Raw genomic sequence first — 19,865 nt, forward strand, 5'->3', positions numbered from 1 at the left:
AAACGCTTACTACTACTAACAACGCTTCCACCTGTACTCTAGCAAGACAAACCAAATAATGTTAGAGAAAGCTGGGTAGTAAATGAGTATTTATCTGTTGCAGATTCTAAGATGATAAAACACAGTGAATCTTGATGCTCTGAAAACTTAATCTGATTCTTGTTTCCATTACATTAATGAGACACAGGGACACAACATCATTTGGGTCCAAGGGTTATAGAAAGCAGAAAAAATTATTGACATTACACCACTGTATCCTATCTACACAAACATCTCACTATAAAAACCTAGATTGTATATCTGTATTATACATATATATATATCACACAAAAATCTAAACTATATTAAACAAGCAGAGATTCAAGGACAGCAGACTGAAAGTAAAACTGGCAACAATCTGACAGATAACTCACTAAAATCTTTTTTCCAATCCTAAGTTAACAGAAAAATCTGTTCAAGTCACCTGCTTCCGAGTCTGAGATTGATGGGAAGGTGACAAAGTCATTAACAGCAGTGATGGGAGTCTGAGATACTTTAAGGACAGTATTTCTGGTAGAAATTAGCCCTTTAGAAAAGGTATATTACAGACAAATTAAGTGGGGTTTTCTTTTTTGCTCTGAAAAATAAAAGATTTTCAATCCCTTTTATAAAAAAAGTGGAGAATTAAATCAAAATGTACTCTACAATATTTTTTTTACTCTCAGTAAAATCAAAAGATAATGCTACTGCTAAGTCCAAGATTTTACATCGAGGCTCTCCTGACTGGGTAGTCAGAACTGACAGTATGTTAACACAATATAAAAAGAAAGAATAAGTTGTACAGAGATGCACAAGAGCTCTCCTTGGAACAGGATTATTCAGCACCAAACAACACAAAATCCTCATTTTCTCAAGATACATACCCTTCCTGGAAGAACAACTGCTTTAACCACTCTTGAGATCCCAAGGTCATACAGACAGAGAACACTTCCCTCTGCTTCCTCCAAGCCAACCAGGAGCCCAGTCCTCTTCTGCCAAGAAAACTCCTTCACCACGCGAACAGTGGGAGGCTGCTCGTTCACTCCGCTGAAGCGATACGCAGAGAGACGCTCTCCTGTCACTGAGTTCACCACCTCCAGCTGGGGACCACACGCCAGCCACGCCAGGCCACTTCTGCCTGCAAGGCAAAAGAAACACCACTGAACAAATCCCCAGCACAAGAACTGAAACAACAGCAAGGGTGTTGGCACTGGGCCTTTCCCTCAAGTGCACCAAAGGGAGGAAGGGCAACCTACCCACATCCCCACCATTCTTTTAAACCACCCATTGCGATCCTCAACCAATACATCTTAGAATTAATAATCCCATTCTTTTGCATTTGTACTTGTCTCCCCTGCACTCAAGAACGCTGACTCTTTGGGATAAAGATTACAATACACTGAGCTCTAGGCTGTATCCCATACTTGGATTGCTTTTGCTAGAAAACACCTAAATATGTACAAAGTCTCAAAGCATACTTCACACACAGCCCATCTAAACCAATTCATTTCCAGTTAAGAATTCTGCTTGATGCACGACTACTCTGGGCAAGGATTCGGACAGGAAATTATCTTCAAGTGGGCACTGCATCCGTAAATTTCAACTTCTACACCTGCACATCCCAGAAAGAATTTAACAAGTGTTGTTTCACTGAAGAATTTAACACTTGTTCCTTAGTTGAGGAACTTCAAGCTCATAGGAAGGATTAGCTCCACTACTGCACTTACAGACAGGGAGATAAGATTCTACCTGGTCTTAACAGATGCCAAGACATCCACACAGGCATCCAGCTCTACCTTCAGATCACTGAGAAAGTCAACTGCCTAATCTGCTTAGCTGCTCTCAGCAACTCTCACTGGGTCTCATCTGCAGCCTATTAAATAATACATCGGCAGTTCTTAACAGAGCTGTCCTCTTTCCATTTTTTATTTGGACTAGAGAAGAAAAAGGAGCTTATTGTGTCTCTGTAACTACTTCTGCATGGGATGTTATGATGGGCGTAGAGCTTGGGATAAAGAAATTTGTCCCAAAACAACACTATTTCTTTCTTGAAAACTGCCTTCTATTTCATTCAAAACTGAGGAGGACATGGTCAGCTATATTACTTAAATAGCACAGGATTGGAGCAGGCTGTTGCACTTTCAATGCTTAGCACTTCCAATTGTTAAAATATCCTGTCAGCACTAGCAGAACCCGATGCATTTTATTTAACAGAACCAACCTGATGCTATGACCCTGTGCTTCAGGCAGTAACAACTTTACACCAAATCCAAATTTAAAAGAAAATGCTCACCTCCAGAAAACTTCCCACACAGCACAGAGTCTAGGGTGATCTCATCTTCCCCAAGTGCCTCAACAGTCACCTCTGGAAACTGCAGCAGACTGCTCGTTACCTGAGCCGTTAGGTCTCGCATTCTTCACTGCAAATAAAGAAAAAAAGGCAAAAAGACTCATGTCAGCCATAAATATCTTTGAAACTGACCCAAGCTTCATCAGTATGCAGTGACAAATCTCCCATACATCATTTGTAGATCTTTTCTGCTTAAAAGAAATGGTACTTGGGACATTTTTTCATCTCACAGCAGAGCAAATGGAGAATCTTGAGCTTTTCTGATGCCTACAAGATCACCAACAAAAAGTGACCCAGAGGGATGGACAAGATCAATAATAGGGAAGAGAACACCACACCGAGTTCTAGTTTCCTCATACAGGTTAGCAAGATGTGATTTCTGAAAAATCATATTCTGAAAAGCTTCTCAGTAAGAGATGTAACTCTCTGCCCTTTGCCGTGATTTAATACATTATTATTTGTAATCAATTGTCTTCTAGTAGATGTCACAGATGAGCCATATCTCATTTACTTTTTCTGCTTATTTTTGACATTCAAGAATAAAAAGTTCTTGACCAAATTCATACTCAAATTCTTCCAGAAAACATACTGCCAATACTTTCAAGCAATACTGACTTTCATAGCTCATCAATTAAAAGTATTTTTCCATACACTTAAGAGGTGAACGTAACACAGCTCTTCAAAATACTGTTGTTTTTTCTCTGCTGAAATCCTTCTATTTCTTGTTCCAGTCCCTTCCTTCCTATTGCCTTTCTTTATCACATCTCTGCAGTATTAGAGAAAAAATTTGCTCACACAGGTGCTCCACAAGAGCTCACATTTCAATATGTCAGGACAGATTGTTTTGTATTTTTGTGGAAAAACTGAAGAGCTGAACTGATTTTCAGGATTAACCAGGTGGCTAAATATGAGATAATCCATATGCATGGAAATACAAATTACTTTAAGGATCTATGTTTTCCAAGTCATCTGGCTTATAGAAAGGCCTCTGAAAGACAAGACAAATTCAAATGTCTTACTCAAACAGTACAGCTTTCTTCAAGACATCTCAAGGTGGTATACACAGGTCACTAGTGCTGGGTTGTGCTCCCTTATCTGCTGCCAGCAGGACAACAACAAGCGTGTGAAGCACAGGAAGGGTAAGTCAGCGTCCTGCTCTAAGCACAAGTCAAGATTTTGACAAAAATGTTGCTGATGGCAAAGCCAGTACTGCAGCCAGCCAGCCTGACCACTCCACCAGCATTCTCTACTAGCTCAGATCAGGTTCCAAGTGGGACAACTTATTTGCAGTAGTTTTGCCGAGTTTCTCTTTTGGTACTTGCCATCAGTTTCAAGTGACAACTTCTGCACTGTTTCCAGGGGCTCCAGAGAGTAAAAGGCACACAATTACACCAGCACTCTTGCTTAGTTTAATTGCAATTTAGTGTGATGTGTTTTAGGAGTAACCCATAACACCAAATACTCATTCAGACACATCTGGCTGATGAATAGCATCTTTGAAATGTTTTGGTGTGTGTTTGTGTTCCTGTCACTGGGCACCACTGGAATGTTCCTGGCTCCATCTACTTTACATGGACCTTTACCTTTACCTCCCTTCAGGTATTTACGTGTATTGATAAGAACCCCTGAGCCTTCTCCAGCCTGAACAGTCCCAATCTCCCAGCCTTTTCTCAAAGAAGAGCTGCTTCAATCTCCTCTAACCATCTCTGTGGCCCTTTGCTACACTCTCTCCAATACCTTCATCTCCCATCTTGAGAGTCTGGTGAGCCTGGACCTGACACAGCATTCCAGCTGAAGCTTCACCAGTACTGTACTAGAGGAAGGATCACCTCCCTTCACCTCCTGGCAAAGGTTCCTCCTCATGCAGGCCAGGCAGTGTACCATCAGCCTTCTTTGCTGCAGGGGCACAGTGATGGCCTATGGCCAACTGGGTGTCCCAGGGCCTTTTCTGTCAAGCTGCTTTCCACCTGGGCAGGCCCCCGCACACAGTGGTGTTTGGGATGATTCCTCCCCAGTGCAGGACTTGGCACTTCCCCTTGTTAAACTATATAAGGTTCTTGTCAGCCCATTTCTCCAGCCTAACAAAGCACTGACTCTGACAACATATATTAAGTAATTTTAGAAAAGAGCACAAAATTCCAGAATTATTGTGGTGGATAAATTTTTTCTTCTGTTTTTGGTAAAAAAGCATGGAGATGTCTGTGTGTTAAGTATACTATTATTAATACCATATACCACAAAAATCGCAAGACAGTTTTAAGAAAAGAGTGAACAAATATCTTGCAGTAGGGCAAGTAAGAGCGTGCAAGGAAACATCTCAGCTGGATGCTCTCCATGAGTCATCCTGAGCGACCCTGCCTGGGACACTGCCTACCTGCTACGCCAAGAGCACAGAACCTTGTGTGGCCAAACTGGAAATCAAACATCCTCTACTGGGAAGATTTGAGTTTAAAAACAAACCGCTCACCGTCCCAAACTCCCCACCATCTCAAAAAAGAATTCTTCCCTGATGGAAAGCTCATATGTTAATACTCTGTATTCCTGTCCACAATATTAAAAAAATATCCTTATCAGTCCATGAACACCAGTAAGAACCATCAAATAAGTAGAACTCCAAGACCTGAATTATTTTTATAGAAAATGAAAATACTAGAGCATCAGGCATGCTCAAGTTTCCTCCAATAAGGCAATGACCATTTTAACTTTTCTTTAAAAAAAACAAACCCAAACAAAAACAAAAACCAGGCATGGAACAAGGTTAATAAACTTTATAACAAATTATGAACAATACATACTGACCCGTCTATAAGGATGCTTTCCTTGCATCATTTTGCTAAGGTAAACCAAGAATTGCTAGGAAGTCAAAACAGAGGGGAAATACTTAGATCTAGATTAAAGGCACAAAGCCTCTGCTTTAACAGATATATCCAAAAGCAACTGAATTTCTGCTGTCTTTGAAACAGTAACTACAATCACATTCTTATTTCTGCCTGCTGGAAATCAGATTAGGGTAAAATGTCACATGCTTACTCCATTTTCAGGAATAAACCAGAATTCAACCTCCCCACTGTATCCTATAGAAACGCAGTCTGTGTGCAAGTTGCCAAAATGACCATTCTTCTTCACCCTAGGAACTTATAGCTTCCAAACACCATGAACAAAAAGGCAGAAATGTCATAAACTTTTGGATTAAAAAGCTTGGAAGGGGGGAGAGGGAAGGAGGGAAAAGAAAGAAAGAGCAATTGCATGTTCAAGCAGAATTACATACAGCCAAACCAGAGTTGTGAGATGTCAGTTTTGACTGATAGTATTACATAAAAATCAGTTTAAAAGGCCAACAACATTATGCACTCACTGAAGAAAAAGCTAAAAGTATGGTCAGTCACAGCTGAAGACAAGATTTCATAGGATATGTTGATTTCACTGACATCAAAAGAGAGACCCTGCTGCCATGTCTTATCTCCTTATTTGCTCCTTTGTTCTACTACTGTATTTTGGAAGACAATTCCAGCATACCACATTGGTATGCCATCCCACCACTGGTCCTTCCCAGCACAAATTCCAGAACCACATCTGGAAGAGAAACACCTGCCAGAATCACGAGCAGTCACCTCTTCCAAACACCCTGCTCAAGCCATCAGCTAAAGCAGGCTGCCCAAGGCAGTATCCACATGGATTTGGTACATTTAATTCTCCAACAGGCTTCTACAACCAGCAACCTGACAAGATCATCTGCAGAAACACCTGCAACCCATGCAACAGGGTGACTCTCTCTTGCCAACTTCAGGATTCTGTTCTCTCCACCACACCAGTCAGCATCACACCAGGAAAGGTCTGTCACCACTGTTTCTCCAAAACTATATCCGATACCTTGCTAGGCAGAAGACGTAAAATTAATAGAATCTTGATCACGCTTGAAAAAGTCAATGCTAGGCAAATCGATGCAGGAAGGAGAGCTGAGGTAGCACGTGAATGAGGAGCTGTCCTCCCCAGGATACAGAGCTGTGTGCCCAAACGCATGGGACAGCTGCCAGCCAAGGCTGACACAACCAACCGATGGGCCCGGCTCTACACCCCAAACGGGGTGCAGCCATCCCGACACAATCAAGTCCCTCAATTTCCTCCAATCTTCCCAGACACGATCAGGAAGCAATCCTGAAAGACTAACACCAAGCATTCTATTGGCAGAAGCTTCAGACCTGGTCTCAGTTTATTAAGGAAGACACTGAGCACTTTTGTTTAAGCCAGCAGCAACTTTGCTTCGCGACGTTTTGCTTTGTGCGAAGACCCCCACAGATCGCACTGGATTCTTCTAAAGCTGTGGCCTCCCCACTGCACCCACCCCTCGTCCCGCAATCACCGCTCTAAGCAAGGAGAGCATTTCCCGCCTCCTCATGGAATACAGCCCCAGAGCACGGCGGGGGAGGGGGGAGGCGGAATTAGAAAAAAAAAAAGTAAAGAAAAACCCTCCAAAAACACGACCGAAGGGGCGAGAACAGAGGGCGTGCGCGGGTGGCCGGGCAGGAGGGAAAGCTCCTGGCGGCAGCCGCCGCATCTCCCACGCCCCCCAGCCTGACGGAGCCTGCCGGCCGCGGAGCCTCCCATGTGCGCTGCCCAGGCCGCGCCGCCCAGGCCTCCCCCGCCGCCGGGGGCCGGGGCACGTGTGGCGGACACGGCGCCGCAGCCCGGGGGTCACTTACATAAGGGACGGGCGGCCGGGCCCGCCCGAGGCCCCCGCGGGCCCGCGCTGCGCCAGCGGCGTTGCCGGCCTATGCGGCTCGGGAGCGCCCGGTACCCGCTGGTACGGGGCGGGAGGAAGAAAGGGAGGAATGAAGGCAGACGGGCGGGCGGGGGTCGTCGCTACCGCCACCTCCGCCGCCTCCTCCTGTCCGCGCTGCTGCCCCCAGCCCAGCCGAGCCCGCGCTCCCGGTACGTGCCGGTGGCATCTCCCTCCCGCAGCGGCGACAACGGCGCGGCGCGACCCGGCCCCGCCCGGCCCGGCCCCGCGCGCCCGCGCACCCACCTCGCTCGCTCACCCGCCGCGCGGGGGGCGGGACGGGATGGGGGGGCGGGAGGAGTTCTCGCGAGAGCCGCAGCGAACCTCCGCGGGAATTTTCAAATGCGCGGGACACGGTCCCGGGCGCTGGCGGCGGCGGCCTCTGAACTACGGATCCCGGCGTGCCGCGCGCAGCCGCTTCCGTTTCCGTCTCGGCGGCTGCTGTCTCTCGCGGGGCACGCCGGGAGCTGTAGTTCCTGGACCGGCAGGACCAGTGTTCCGCAGAACCCGTTCCTGGCCCGCGTCCCGCACCTCGTGGGGATGGCTGTGCTCCCCTGCCCCGCCAAGGGGGAGCCCCCGGCAGGGAGAAAGTTGGCCCTGCCTACCTGTGTCCGTCTCATCGCAGGAGCTGCTCACCCATTTCTCCCTCTTCCCCCCTCCCCCAGCCCCATCTATCTGGATTTCGTTGAATCACAGAACGGTTTGGGTTGGAATGGAGTTCAAATATCATCGAGTTCCAACCCCCCTGCCACGTGCAGGTACACCTTCCCCTGGACCAGGCTGATCAAAGCCCTTTTCAGCCTGGCCTTGAATACTTCCAGGAATGGAGCATCCATAGCTTCTCTGGGCAGCCTGTTTCAGAGCCTCATCACCCTCACACTAAAAGACTTCCTTCTACTATCTAATCTAAACCTACACTCTTTTAGTTTAAATCCATTCACCCTTCTTCTGTCACTACATGCTCTTGTAAAAAGTGCCTGTCTATCTTTCTTGTAGGTTCCCTTCAGGTACTGGAAGCCCAGTCATTAGGTCACCCATTTAAAAGGATTTAAAGGGGCAGACTATTTAGCTGCAGTTTTCCTCTAATTTTCAATAAGAAAATATATATGTAAATATATATGTAAATATATAAATATAAATACATATATTTTACATATAAATATATGTAAAAACCCAACAAATTAGTATAAAGTTAATGTTACACTGTTAGTCAGTGAAAGAAGAAAAAGTAAGTATTAAGTCAAAAGTGCAGGTCTAATGCTACTCCTTTCAGTGTATATATTGTAACACGGTCAAAACATTCTTTGACTTAAAAAAAGCATTTTAATATAGTCTAGTGGAAGGCATCCCTGCCCATAGCAGGGGGGTTGGAACTAGACGATCTTTAAAGTCCCTTCCAACCCAATCCACTCTATGATTCTATGAAATTTGCAATGCTTCTAAGAAGTGGCACCATCATCAAAGGGGTGACAAAGCCATTTAATTTCTCCCAGCATGCATCATCTAAATTACAACTATGACTCTTAATGTTGAGTCACCATTCTTTATATTACTATGCAAATCTCTTTTGTGACTTGGTGGCTGCTATTGCCATTTTAGATCTATTAATTTGTATCATACAAGAGCACAGGTCATGAAGAAGGAGCCCACCATGCCAAGCAAGAAGATTGCACAGGTCAGCCCGGCCCCTGACCTTAGGGGGAGGCTGTGCACAAGTCATGGGGTGTCAGTGAGATAGTATTTGCCTGAAAAGAAGGAAAACTGTCCCTGGTCACCAGCTGATGGGTGATGGCAGAGCTGACTCTGTTACACATGAGAGGCTGTGTGTGAGACAGACAGATCTGGGGTGCACTATGGAAGGGCTTGAAAGCAAGGACAAGCAACTCTCATCTGACATGACAAGGAATAGGGAGCTATGGGAAAAATGCAAAGATAGGCATGGCAGCACTGGAGGACCAGCTAGACCCATATCCTTTGCAAAGACATTTAGCACGATTATGTGCAGGATAGAGCTGCATTTACTAAGAGAAGGAAAACTGCTTCAGCAATAAGCACAGTTCAAAGTGGCAATTCAGTGTGGATGAGAGCCTTAGCTCCACACATGGAGACAGAAGGATTTCCTGACAGGAATTATTTGTAGAACAATGCTTGCAAGGTTTGGGTGTGATCTGATTTAGAACATGAGGAGAAGTCCTACACATCCCCCCTGTCATAAGCATACGTGAACATTGGCCTAAACAGCAGCTGTGGGATGAAGTGGGCTGGTTTAGCCAAGCTTAAGCTTCAACTGACAGCAAGGCTTATCTGAGCAGGCATCAGGGAGCTGGGCAAGGATGTGTTTGGAAAAAAGGGGTCTATGACTCACTTTGCCCGGTTTTACGTGTCTATGGTACAGTCATCAATCCATTCAGCTGGACTCCCTTTTTAGGTGGCAAAAGGAAACAGCTTTTTCCTTTGTGCCTGTCCTGGCTGCCTTTAGATACTTCCTATAGGATTAGCTGTAATGGGAGCCAAGATGGCAGTGCAGGTAGAGACACCTATGCTGTACCCTTTTGCTTTTGGTTGGGTTGATCTGTCTTTTAGAGATTCATCTGAATAGAGCACTGGATTTTAGAGTTGCAGATGAATTTATGTTTGTGGTAGGGATTACATGGAGATAAGGCATAGGAGAAAAAGAGGACAAGAACACAATTCTATACCACCTGAGCCTGGAGAGTGAGATAAAGAGGAGTCTCCAAAAGACATGGTGGTTGAGCAAGGGGAGGGAAAGGGGAGGGTAAAGCTTTGAATGACAGAGAGAATAACCTCTCTGGGAGAGCTGACTTGTGGCAAGTGCCTGACAGGCAATAAGAGATGTTGGGGAGAGCTGGAGCTGGCTAAGAGGTCATTCCGAGGCTTCCACAAAAACAGTGCCGACTGAATGTGAGGGCAGGGGCCCAATGAAGGAGGGGGAGTTTCATAAGGAAGAGTCCAGCCTTTCACCGAGCTTACAAAGCATAGAGAATTGAGGTGCATGTTTGTACTGGGTTTGTGTGGCCAGGTTTTGGTAGTGGAGGAACTTTAACAGTGGCTTCTGTGAGAATCAGCCAGAAACTTCCCCTTTTTCTGGCAGAGCCAACGCCTGGAAGCTCCAAGACAGACCTGCTGCCTGCTAAGTCCAGGTTCATAGCAATGGTGGTAGCTCCTGTGGGATAACAGATTTTAGAAAGTAAAAAAAGGCACAATTCCAGCCAGAGGGAGGAGTGAGAATATGTGAGGGGAGCAGCTCTGCAGATACCAAGGCCAGTGCAGAAGGACGGGGAGGAGATGCTTCTTTCACTGGAGCAGAGGTTTCCCTGCAGCCCGTGGTAAGACCATGATGAGGCAGCTGTCCCTCTGCAGTCCCCTCTGGTCCACACCAGAGCAGGTGGATGCCCAAAAGCAGGCTGTGATCCTGTGGGAAATCCACACTGGAGTAGGCTCCTGGCAGGACCTGTGGATCCTATGGAGAGAAGAGCCCACACTGGAGCAGGTTTGCCAGCAGGACTTGTGACCCTGCAGGGAGCCCATGCTGGAGTAACCTGTTCCTGAAGGACTGTGCCCCTTGGAAAGGGACCTACACCAAAGCAGTTCATGAAGCACTGCAGCCCATGGGAAGGATTCACATTGGAGAAGCTTGTGGAGGATTGTCTCCTCTGGGAGGGGATCAACACTGGAGTGGGGGAACAGTGAAATGTCCTTCCCTTGAGGAGCAAGGAGCAGCAGAGACAATGTATGATTAACTGGCTGCAGCCACCATTCCCTGTCCCTCTGTGCTGCAAAATGGGGAGAAGGTAGAGAAAATCAAGAGTGAAGCTGAACCCAGGAAGAAGAGAGGGGTGGGGGCAAGGTGTTTTAATATTCAGCTTTTATTTCTTATTGTCTCACTCTGGTATAATTTTTAAGAAATTAAATTCCTTTTTTTGCTGAATCGAGTCTGTTTTGCCCATGACAGTGACTGGTGAGTGATGACTCCCTGTCCTTATCTCAACCCACAAGCTTTCATTATATTTTCTCTCCCCTGTCCAGCTGAGGAGGAGAATCATGGAGCAATTGGTGGTTTGTAAACAATAAGAGTATTAACAGATGCATTTATTGAAATGATAAAGAGCCAGAGAAGAGTGAGCAACTAACAAGGTAAAATGAGGCAGTTAAGGAGACAAGAGAAAGTGGAACCAACAGCAAGAAAAGGAGCAGGATGGCAAAACCAAAGAAGAGAGCTCCATGCCTGTGGCACCAGCAAAGACTGGGATAGAGATAAGTGGAAGTGGGTTTGAGATGAGGGGATTGCAAAGTCAAAACACAGGAAGAAAGCTATGAGATGTTGTGCAAATAGAGAAGGAAGCAGGAAGGAAGATGCAGTGAAGAGGGAAGATGCTGCAGCTGAAAATGTATGCAAAGTGTATGCAAATGGAAAATGTTCAGCTGAGCTGGAAAAATTAGGCTGCTTGGTGTACCAGATGCCGTCAGGTTTCATGCAGTTAAGATTGTTGAAAACCTGACGGACAAGCTATATTAGAAAGCTAATGTCCTTACCCAGCTAAGTTAATGATTGCCAAGTCTAATTGCTAAGGCTGGGTTGGGAACCAGTGGAGTTGCAGCTGCAGCAGATCTGAAATGGAGCTCCCCGGACTCAGGCACCATTTTGGCTGCTGTACAGCTGTGGGTGCCTGGACACTGGGTCCTGATGCTCCCATGGGGATACCTGGTCCTGGCAATGCCCCTCCCCAGAGGATCGGGAAGCCTGGAACACAGCGCTGGGTGCGTGGCAGGGCTCCAGCACTGCTGCCTTCCCTACTGAGTCAGACTGCTCTGGGAAAGCTGGGAGAAGACTCCAGAAGCAGTTTCTGAATTACAGGAAGCTGGAGGTGGGGTTCAAGCTCCCTGGTGGCATCCCAGGCAGCACAACCTTTCTTCCAGGTCAATAAGTCGATATCTAATTATGGGTCGGTCCCATGAGCACTCTGCTGCCTTGTAATGGCCCAGCACTGTAGCGCAGCTGTTACTTTGGTGTATCCAGTTGGCATCCACTTTTGCCTTGGAGTTGCATTTGAGGATCTGTGGTTCTGCCTCAAAAAGTTAAAATGGAAGGTGCTGCATGCTTGATAATATTTTTTTCAAATTATTGTGACAAGCATGCAGTAGCATTCTCTACAAGAACTTCTTGGTCCTCATGGTCTGGCATTTTCAGTAAGCTGTACCAAAAGTAAGCAAATACTGAGATGAAGAAAGCCCTGTGTTAAAACAAAGTTCATACTGTTGTCATGTATCAGGGATGTAAAGGTGAAACAAAGAAGATGCTGCAGTGGTGTAATGATTATTTTCAAGCACAGGATTGTTTATAGAGACAGGATGCTCAGCAATGTGGTTATACTTATCCAAATTACAAGGGTAGAAGTTTAAAAACAAGGATTAAATACCGCCTTTCAGTAATTACATAGAAGGAATTTATTTTGAAAATGTATGTGATGTCTTTAAATCCAAATATTAAAAAGACTCAGACACAAAAGACCAGTGTTTGGGATTTTTTGAGAGGTTTCACTATGAATTGTTTCAGCTGAGATTTTTGTAAGGCTTAAAAGTCTGATCTTAATTTAATTTTCTGGACTCAGAATGCCTGGCTATGAGATACTACAATTTTTTCTATACATCTCTTAAGTAATATTTAAGTATTCTCATCTTTTAATTCTACTATATATTTCATTGGGAATAAGTATTTACTATTTTTTCCTTTAAAATTTTATTAAATCAATTGTAGGGCTTTATGATATTATACATTAAAAGAACTAATTAGAGCTTTTCAATATCAAAATCAAAGTAATTAGAAACTTAATGAACCGAACATAATATAACGGGATCTCTTCTACTCTCCACTAGAGCAGCAATAATTTAATATGAAGAGAGGCACTCCAGAATTTCCCAGAGAAAGAGAAAATTAAGTTGGAGTGAAACTGCAGTTGCAGAAGAGTCATGCAGTCACAAAAAAAGGAGGGAGAGAAGTGTCTGCATTTCAGTTTAAACAGAAAAAGAGGGACCTTAGGAGACCTTGAAAACTGCATTCTTGAACAGCATACTGAGTATTTTAATTTCTCTGTTTCTCCTGTAGAAAATGTCCCAGCTGCACTTTATGTATTACAGCATTATATATTACTAGGTTTGGGAATTGTTTTTTATTGTGTTTTATTGTTGTTGTTGAGTTTCTTTTCACTGTGGTAATATGAAGCTGAGATGTCTTCCTCTTGCAGACTGAAAACATGGCTTTTCTCCTCTTAAATCAGATTGGGACAGGAAAGAGTTTTCTTGTTCTGGTCCTCTGTCATCCTTCCGCTGTGTGTAGCAATTGGGGAAGTTCTGTGGCTAGTGGGTTTGGTGTGGGACGTAACACTGGGAAGACCTGTCCTTGCTCGAACACTTAGTTTGCCTACACATGTTCCTAAACAAGCAGCAGAGAGAAGACAAACACTGCAAGGTCTAGCTTCAGGCAGATGGGAACCTCTGAGTAATAGTAGTATCTTGACTAATGCCATTCAGGCTTTTAATTTCATAATTTATGGACATCATGTTGTTTATTAAGATCTGACAAAGCAGTCAAAAGTGCAGAAATGAGGGGTTTCAAATATTTTACATTGCCCACATAAGCCTTTTTCCCCCCCTAAAGTCAATGCATTTCTTCACAATGCAATAACCTTCATGTTAACCCAAAATTAATATGGTTCTGTCAATAGCAAGGCTGAGAAGGAATGCAGATGTATCTTCAAGGGAGATTATTCCTTCTAGAAACAAACTGGTCATCATGATAGGATTTATCTCATCTGACTTTGGCTGTATGAAAGACAGGTATCGACTTTAAGTGTGCCCATAGACTTTCTTCAACTGTGATATCCCTAAGTAAGATTTCCCTTGCTTACAGCACTGCAGTGCCCTGTACCCTGTCCCACCTACAGCACTAGTGCCAATAACTTAAAGAACCCATCTCCCTTTTCAGCTGGAGGAAAGAGTACATGCTTCAGCAGCCCTTGTTTGTCCCTCTGTAGGAGGGACACCTGGATAGGTCAGACCCAGAACCCTGCGGTGCCTGGTTCTCCCTCTAACATTAGGGGGAACCTAGACAAGTGGCAAGGAAAGGTTGCTTCACTTTCAGATAGCCACCTATGGCTGGCAGGAATAATTCTGTTCACCAAGAGCAGGAAACCAGTTGTGGTTGCACTTTGTTTAATGCATAGCCAATTAAATCCCCGTAAAGCGAGCTTCTCCCATATGTTGTGCTCATTAGACTGCTCTAAAACCTTCCAATTATCCATGCTCATCATGAAATGAAAGGCAAAATAACCCCCCAGACACAGGAATCTCTATACTGCAGTTCTTTATAGGGAAGTCCATGGCCTACATTTGCATATCCCTCCTTTTATGTTTATTTTTAGGTTTATTCAGGTAAAGGTAGATGGTTGCTTCAATGTGTCTAAAATAAGCAATATAAAGGTAAGCAGAGCTGATGTGGACATGCCTTACGCCAGTCAATTCAGAGCAGGAAGTTTCTTTCTTCTCACTTGTTTTGTTAGCTGACCACACAAGAAGTTCCCAAGTTCACCAGCAGTGTTTTGCTTGCCCAGCCTTTTTGATAACTGATATTCCTCCTCATGCAGCATGAAGGCAACACAATGAGAGTACCCACCAGCCAACAGAGAAGGACCTTCATGTTCTGGTGTGCCTGGGCTGCATTGCACATCCTGAGAAACATGGAGTTTATGCCCAATGGCATAAACAAACAACACTCCTTTACACAGGAGAGATGTAGAATTTCCTCCATAGTACATGTGCAATCTGGCTAAATTAATTGCACTGTTTGAGAAGAATGGTTTTTATGCCTACGGTTTTGTTGATAAATCCCAATAATAAGTAATCCAAAATCAAGCTTTTCCCACAAAATAATAAGGGTCATTTATTCATTGCTTTTCTGGCCTCTCTTCCAGCTCTGACAAACCCCTATTACACTCCATACTGAGATAAAGGAATAATGAGCTTGCACATTTGGAAAAAAACAAATTAATCCCAAGGAATAATGTCTTAAAATCTAACTTGGAAATAGTTTCCCTGTGATTTCTGGTGTGGAGGGATTTTGAACTCAGTTGATGCAGTGCAATAGCAGCAGTGCACTGAACTGAAGGAGTGGGTTGCTATGTTGAGGTGCTGCAAAACAGCCTGCAGATGGTTTCTGAGGTCTAAAATAAAAACACTCCCATTCCACTTGCACCAAAAATCACTTTGCTGACTACAGTTCATTATCACTGTGCAAACACTGCATATGTGAGGTGGTTTATATCATGTTCAAATTTGAAATGCCCTAATTCAACACAAACTGAGCTGGGATCAGTATGACATTATTGGTATTAGACTTTTTCTTTGGTGATTAACCTCCACGTGTGTAACCTCAGGGTTACACCAATAGATGTTAACTAGAAAAGTTGGAGGCAATCAAATACAAACTTCTGTAGCAAAACCCCAAATGCTGGAAAATACAACCTGGAAAAAAAGAATTCAGACTAGGTTCTTTTCATAAGGAATGTGTTTTTATATGTTAAAACGGCCATCAAGGACAGCTTTTTGCAAAGCACACAGCACCCAGCAGTTCTTTTATAAGCAGAGAAAGCAAATTATAGAAATTGCTCATGGCCTTGTGCGAGAGAGCTCAGGATATTTGTGTTTCCTCAAACCATCTGCAACAGACTGGCTCTCAAAAATATTTGAAAGTCATTTCCCAGTGCAGGTAAGGTTTAATGTCAATGTGCCCAGCTGTGCAAGAAGCGCTGCTGAGTGTGGGTGACTAATACATTTGCCAGCACAGCAACTTCGATGTGTAATTTATTGTTGTGTAGGCTGTCTGGATAGCTCAGCCCCACAGCCTTTTATTTTGCCAGATGCTGATCACCTCCTGAGAAGTGCTAAGACATCTCATTTGTCAGTGTGTGCTTGGTGCCTTGCAGAAAGTGATCAGAGCCTTGTTGGGTTTGTGACCCACTAGTACTTAAAAATTAAGGTGATCCATCCTCTGCAGAGACAGCTAACATAAAGCCAGTGCCCTTGAAAGAACCACTGAGACCTCTGGTTTGTGCAATTTAGAGGAGACATCACTACTCAGCCTGCTGAATCTGCTCATTAACTGCTGGAACAAAGAATTACTATGAATAAATTGTCCTTTTAGCTTCCCCTACTCCACCACTTGAAAGCTAAAAAATATTTTTCTGGAAGTGGCATAATGGAAATTAACTGAGTGGCACCAGCTTGAGGTTCTCCCTGGCAGCCTCAGGCATGGGGCAATGCCTGGCCAGGCATCAGTAGAGCCTATGGAGGGTAGTCCCCATGATTTTCCTTCCTGCCTAATAGCTCCTGCCTGCAATGCCTGGGTTGGATTGTGTTGTTTGTGTTAGGATCATGTCCCTGGCATGGCTGGGACAGCTCCCAGATTTGGTACTACCTGACCTGTATGAGACTTGTCTTCTTTGCTTGGGGCTCCAAGGGGCTTCCTGGGCAAAGGTGTTTTATCTGCCAGAGAGACTCAGCTTCTGTGTTAGCACCAACTCTGTTGAAACATATCATCCTAGGCAAGGACCAGGTGGATTGTTTCCCCATCTCCACTAGAAACGACACCAGCAGCTTGTACCATGTTAATTACACAAGACAGTGCAGTTTTCAGGAAATAAATGGATGGTGATGCCCTACAATGAGCATTTAAGATAAGTATGTTTGCCAACTTGTGTTGCTTGATGATTGCAGGAAAATATTTCCTTTCAATGAGGGAGGTATATTTACTATTTTTTCCCTCCTGCTAGCAAACATTTCTGCTGCAGGTTGTATGGAGTCCAACATCAGCCTGTGGGAAAAACAAGGTGTTGTCTGAAAAAATGCTGACAAAGAAGCAGTATATTTTCTTAATGCTGAGCCTCAAACAGTGGATGAATGTAGGAATAATTTAAACAGCTGAATAAGGACACAGGGCAAGATGCCTCCTCCCTGCCAGCAGTACCTCCTACAGAGCCAGCTCCTCCTCCCGGGTGCCACCAGTGCATGCTGCAGCACCATGGCTGGCACACTGGTGCCAGGAAACTGCTTGGTGTCTAGCTTCTTCCCTTGAAAGAGTATTTTCAGCTAGAATTTCAAGGGATTTGGAAAAGAGTTGAACATTTAAAAGCTGCCCTGAATCTCCAGAGGAAAGGAGCCAGTGCATGTGTCCTGTCAGACACCTTGCCAGCTGTGTGATCCAAAACTGCTTGTGGGCAAAATGAATTCACTTAATATTGTTGATATTACACCAGTCAGTGACAGGACTCTGGTTGGGGATCTCACTGAGAGCAACTTTTACCTGGTTTTGCTATGTGACTCATCCTTTAAGAGGAGAGTTCAGATTTCCTTGCTGTCTCACTGTAGCCCTTGGATCTGCTGCTGCTGGCAAACGGGGTCCTGAGTAATTTATTTTTATTTTTTTTTTCAGATGTACCTAACTGAAAAAATCTAAATTCAACAACTTTGGTCTAGGGGCACTGGCTGAGATCGTAGTCCCATCAATGAGATGCTTCATGTGAAAACAAGACTACATTTATCCTGTCACACAAACTGCTTGCACCTTGACAAACTGGAAGGGAAGCAGCTACAGTAAGAAATGCCTTGGCAAAATTCATGCAACAGATCAAAAGTTGAGCCAGAAATGTTGACCAGCCATCCCAGTTCCTGGCATCTGAGTAGACCTGCTTCAAACTGGCTCGCAGGTGTTTCTGTGTATCTATTCATACCAGTGGCTACTGCCTCTTAAGAAATATGTTCAAAAACCTACACTGCAGAATTACATATACTTTGGAGGAATTGCTGGCCCCTGGCTGACCAGCACTTCAGCCAAGGAACAGCTCCAGCAGCAGCTGCTCATGTTGGATGATGAACATCACCTTCCCTGAATTTTGTAAAGCTAACAGCAGACAAGGACCTACTGGAGGGCCAATGGCATCATTGACTTCTAGTCCACATGTGCCCTTGATCACATAATGATAATTTTACCCCAAAATAATTGCTGTGACTTGGCCCTGCCTTTGGAGAATAAAGATGCACAGATTTTTCAAGCTTGAAGAAACAGATTGAATATGCTAATCTCTTTCTGCATAAGAACAAATGACTAGGAGATGACTAGGATTTTACCTAGTCATTTCCACATCCAAATGATGACTTCTGGTTGAATGACAAATTATGCTGCTATAGTTTGCATGCTAGCTGAACACCTCTCATGTCAGCTGAAATTAAATTATGGGAATGAGTATCCTCCTCTCCAGCCCACTGCCCTTCTGAATGAAAGAAGTTTGTCCCAAAGTATCACAAATTATTTTTCTCCTTGCATAGGTTATAGATTTTAGCTGCTCTTCACTTTTTGATTTATTACTCAAAAGCGTCTGCCTGTGAAGGAGTATAGGATCTAGAATTTTCTTTTGACTATGTTGCCCATGAGGTCTGCCAGAAAAAAAAGTACTGCTGTAACTGAAGAAACATTACTCTGGAGATTGATACACTGGATCCCTGAGCATGCATTTAGAGTTATGCATGTTCTCTTATGATCAACAGTCTGGATTTTAAAGAGGGGATTCCAAGTTCTCAGTACTAGTGCATCTCTGTTAAGACTATCTTTCAGTGAGATGACCCAAGTTATTTCACCTCAGTCTGAAACTCTTTTGGACAGTACCAGAATACAGTGCAATGCACTGGTGAGACAGATAGAAGGACAAAGGTGAGGTCTCAGAATGAAAGGGAGAGAAAGAAGGAAAAGGCTGTGTATGATGTTAAAACCTCACAGCCAATGGAGGAAAATCAGGGGTGATGCTGATGACAGTAAGTGATCAGCTTGGCTGCCAAAAAAAAAAAAATTCTCAGAACCCGGGGGTTGCCTGCACTGAGAAGGGGATTTTTTTTTCTGTGATACATATTAATAGTGTTTGGGTTTGCCCAGCAAAAATTTAGCTGTCCTGTAGAGCTAGCACTATATGGGTTGCTGGTTGTTGTAGTACCCAGGCTGCCTTGACAGAGGTTCCCCTGGGAAAACTGTCCTCGTGGCCATGACCCTGCATCATTATAAGAAAATGTGTTTGTGTTTCCATCTACTTCATCAGCTCAGGTAAAGAGATGTCATGCTACTGCAGCAGACAAAGCTTGCAAGTGTCCAGGGGCAGCAGGGAGCAGAGAGGGGAAGCCCGGCTGTGCTGCTTTATTGTCCCAAGGCTGGCACTTTCTCGTGGCCCAGTGTGGAACAAGAAAACAAAGTTTTTATCAAGAAAGAGACTTGCTGCCCAGAGGGATAAGGAGTGTAGTTGTTGATATAGCAACAGAAAAGGACTTGTGGGAAAATCTAAGGCAGACCGCCCCCAGGAGACCAGGAAACTGCTGCTACTGCCCTTCTTCATGCAGGACAGGTCTGGGCATAGCATCATCACATCTTCATGTGGCCAGTTTGGTTTTGGCTTTTTTTCTTATTTGAGTGCCAACCATAGGAAACAAGTTTGATTCATTGCACAACTGTTACCATTCTGGGGAGTTGTTTTCCTTTGGTCTGTTATAAAACTCTGTATGGAATGAGTATCAATAGGGCAAACATTACACTTGCTAGAGGCAACAGCTGTTATACTTGTGCTTGAAGAGGAAGAAAGAAATTTTTTTTTTTGTAATTTCTGCCAG

At 44.3% G+C, this 19,865-nt stretch overlaps 1 protein-coding gene across 3 annotated transcripts in view; it reads right to left on the reverse strand.

The window, feature by feature from the left end:
* The window catches only part of LOC102108229 (protein ELYS), a 41,713-nt gene extending 34,235 nt beyond the window's left edge, over positions 1 to 7,478 (reverse strand). Inside the window, exons 1-3 of one of the 3 annotated variants that reach the window (XM_014255978.2) lie at positions 7,392 to 7,478; positions 2,312 to 2,438; positions 903 to 1,156 (exon numbers count right to left, since the gene is read on the reverse strand). In XM_014255978.2, coding sequence (XP_014111453.2) covers positions 903 to 1,156; positions 2,312 to 2,432 — 375 coding nt within the window. In that variant the 5' untranslated portion in view covers positions 2,433 to 2,438; positions 7,392 to 7,478. Of the gene's footprint in view, positions 1 to 902; positions 1,157 to 2,311; positions 2,439 to 3,387; positions 3,423 to 7,068; positions 7,084 to 7,391 lie in introns of those variants that run through there. The other 2 variants (XM_088052686.1, XM_088052685.1) reach the window with 2 other exon arrangements.
* Between the last annotated feature and the right edge of the window lie 12,387 nt (positions 7,479 to 19,865).

This window comes from Pseudopodoces humilis, chromosome 3 (genome assembly GCF_049639895.1).
Source record: "Pseudopodoces humilis isolate 2021_Gansu_Grassland_sample_001 chromosome 3, ASM4963989v1, whole genome shotgun sequence".
Lineage (NCBI taxonomy): Eukaryota > Metazoa > Chordata > Aves > Passeriformes > Paridae > Pseudopodoces > Pseudopodoces humilis.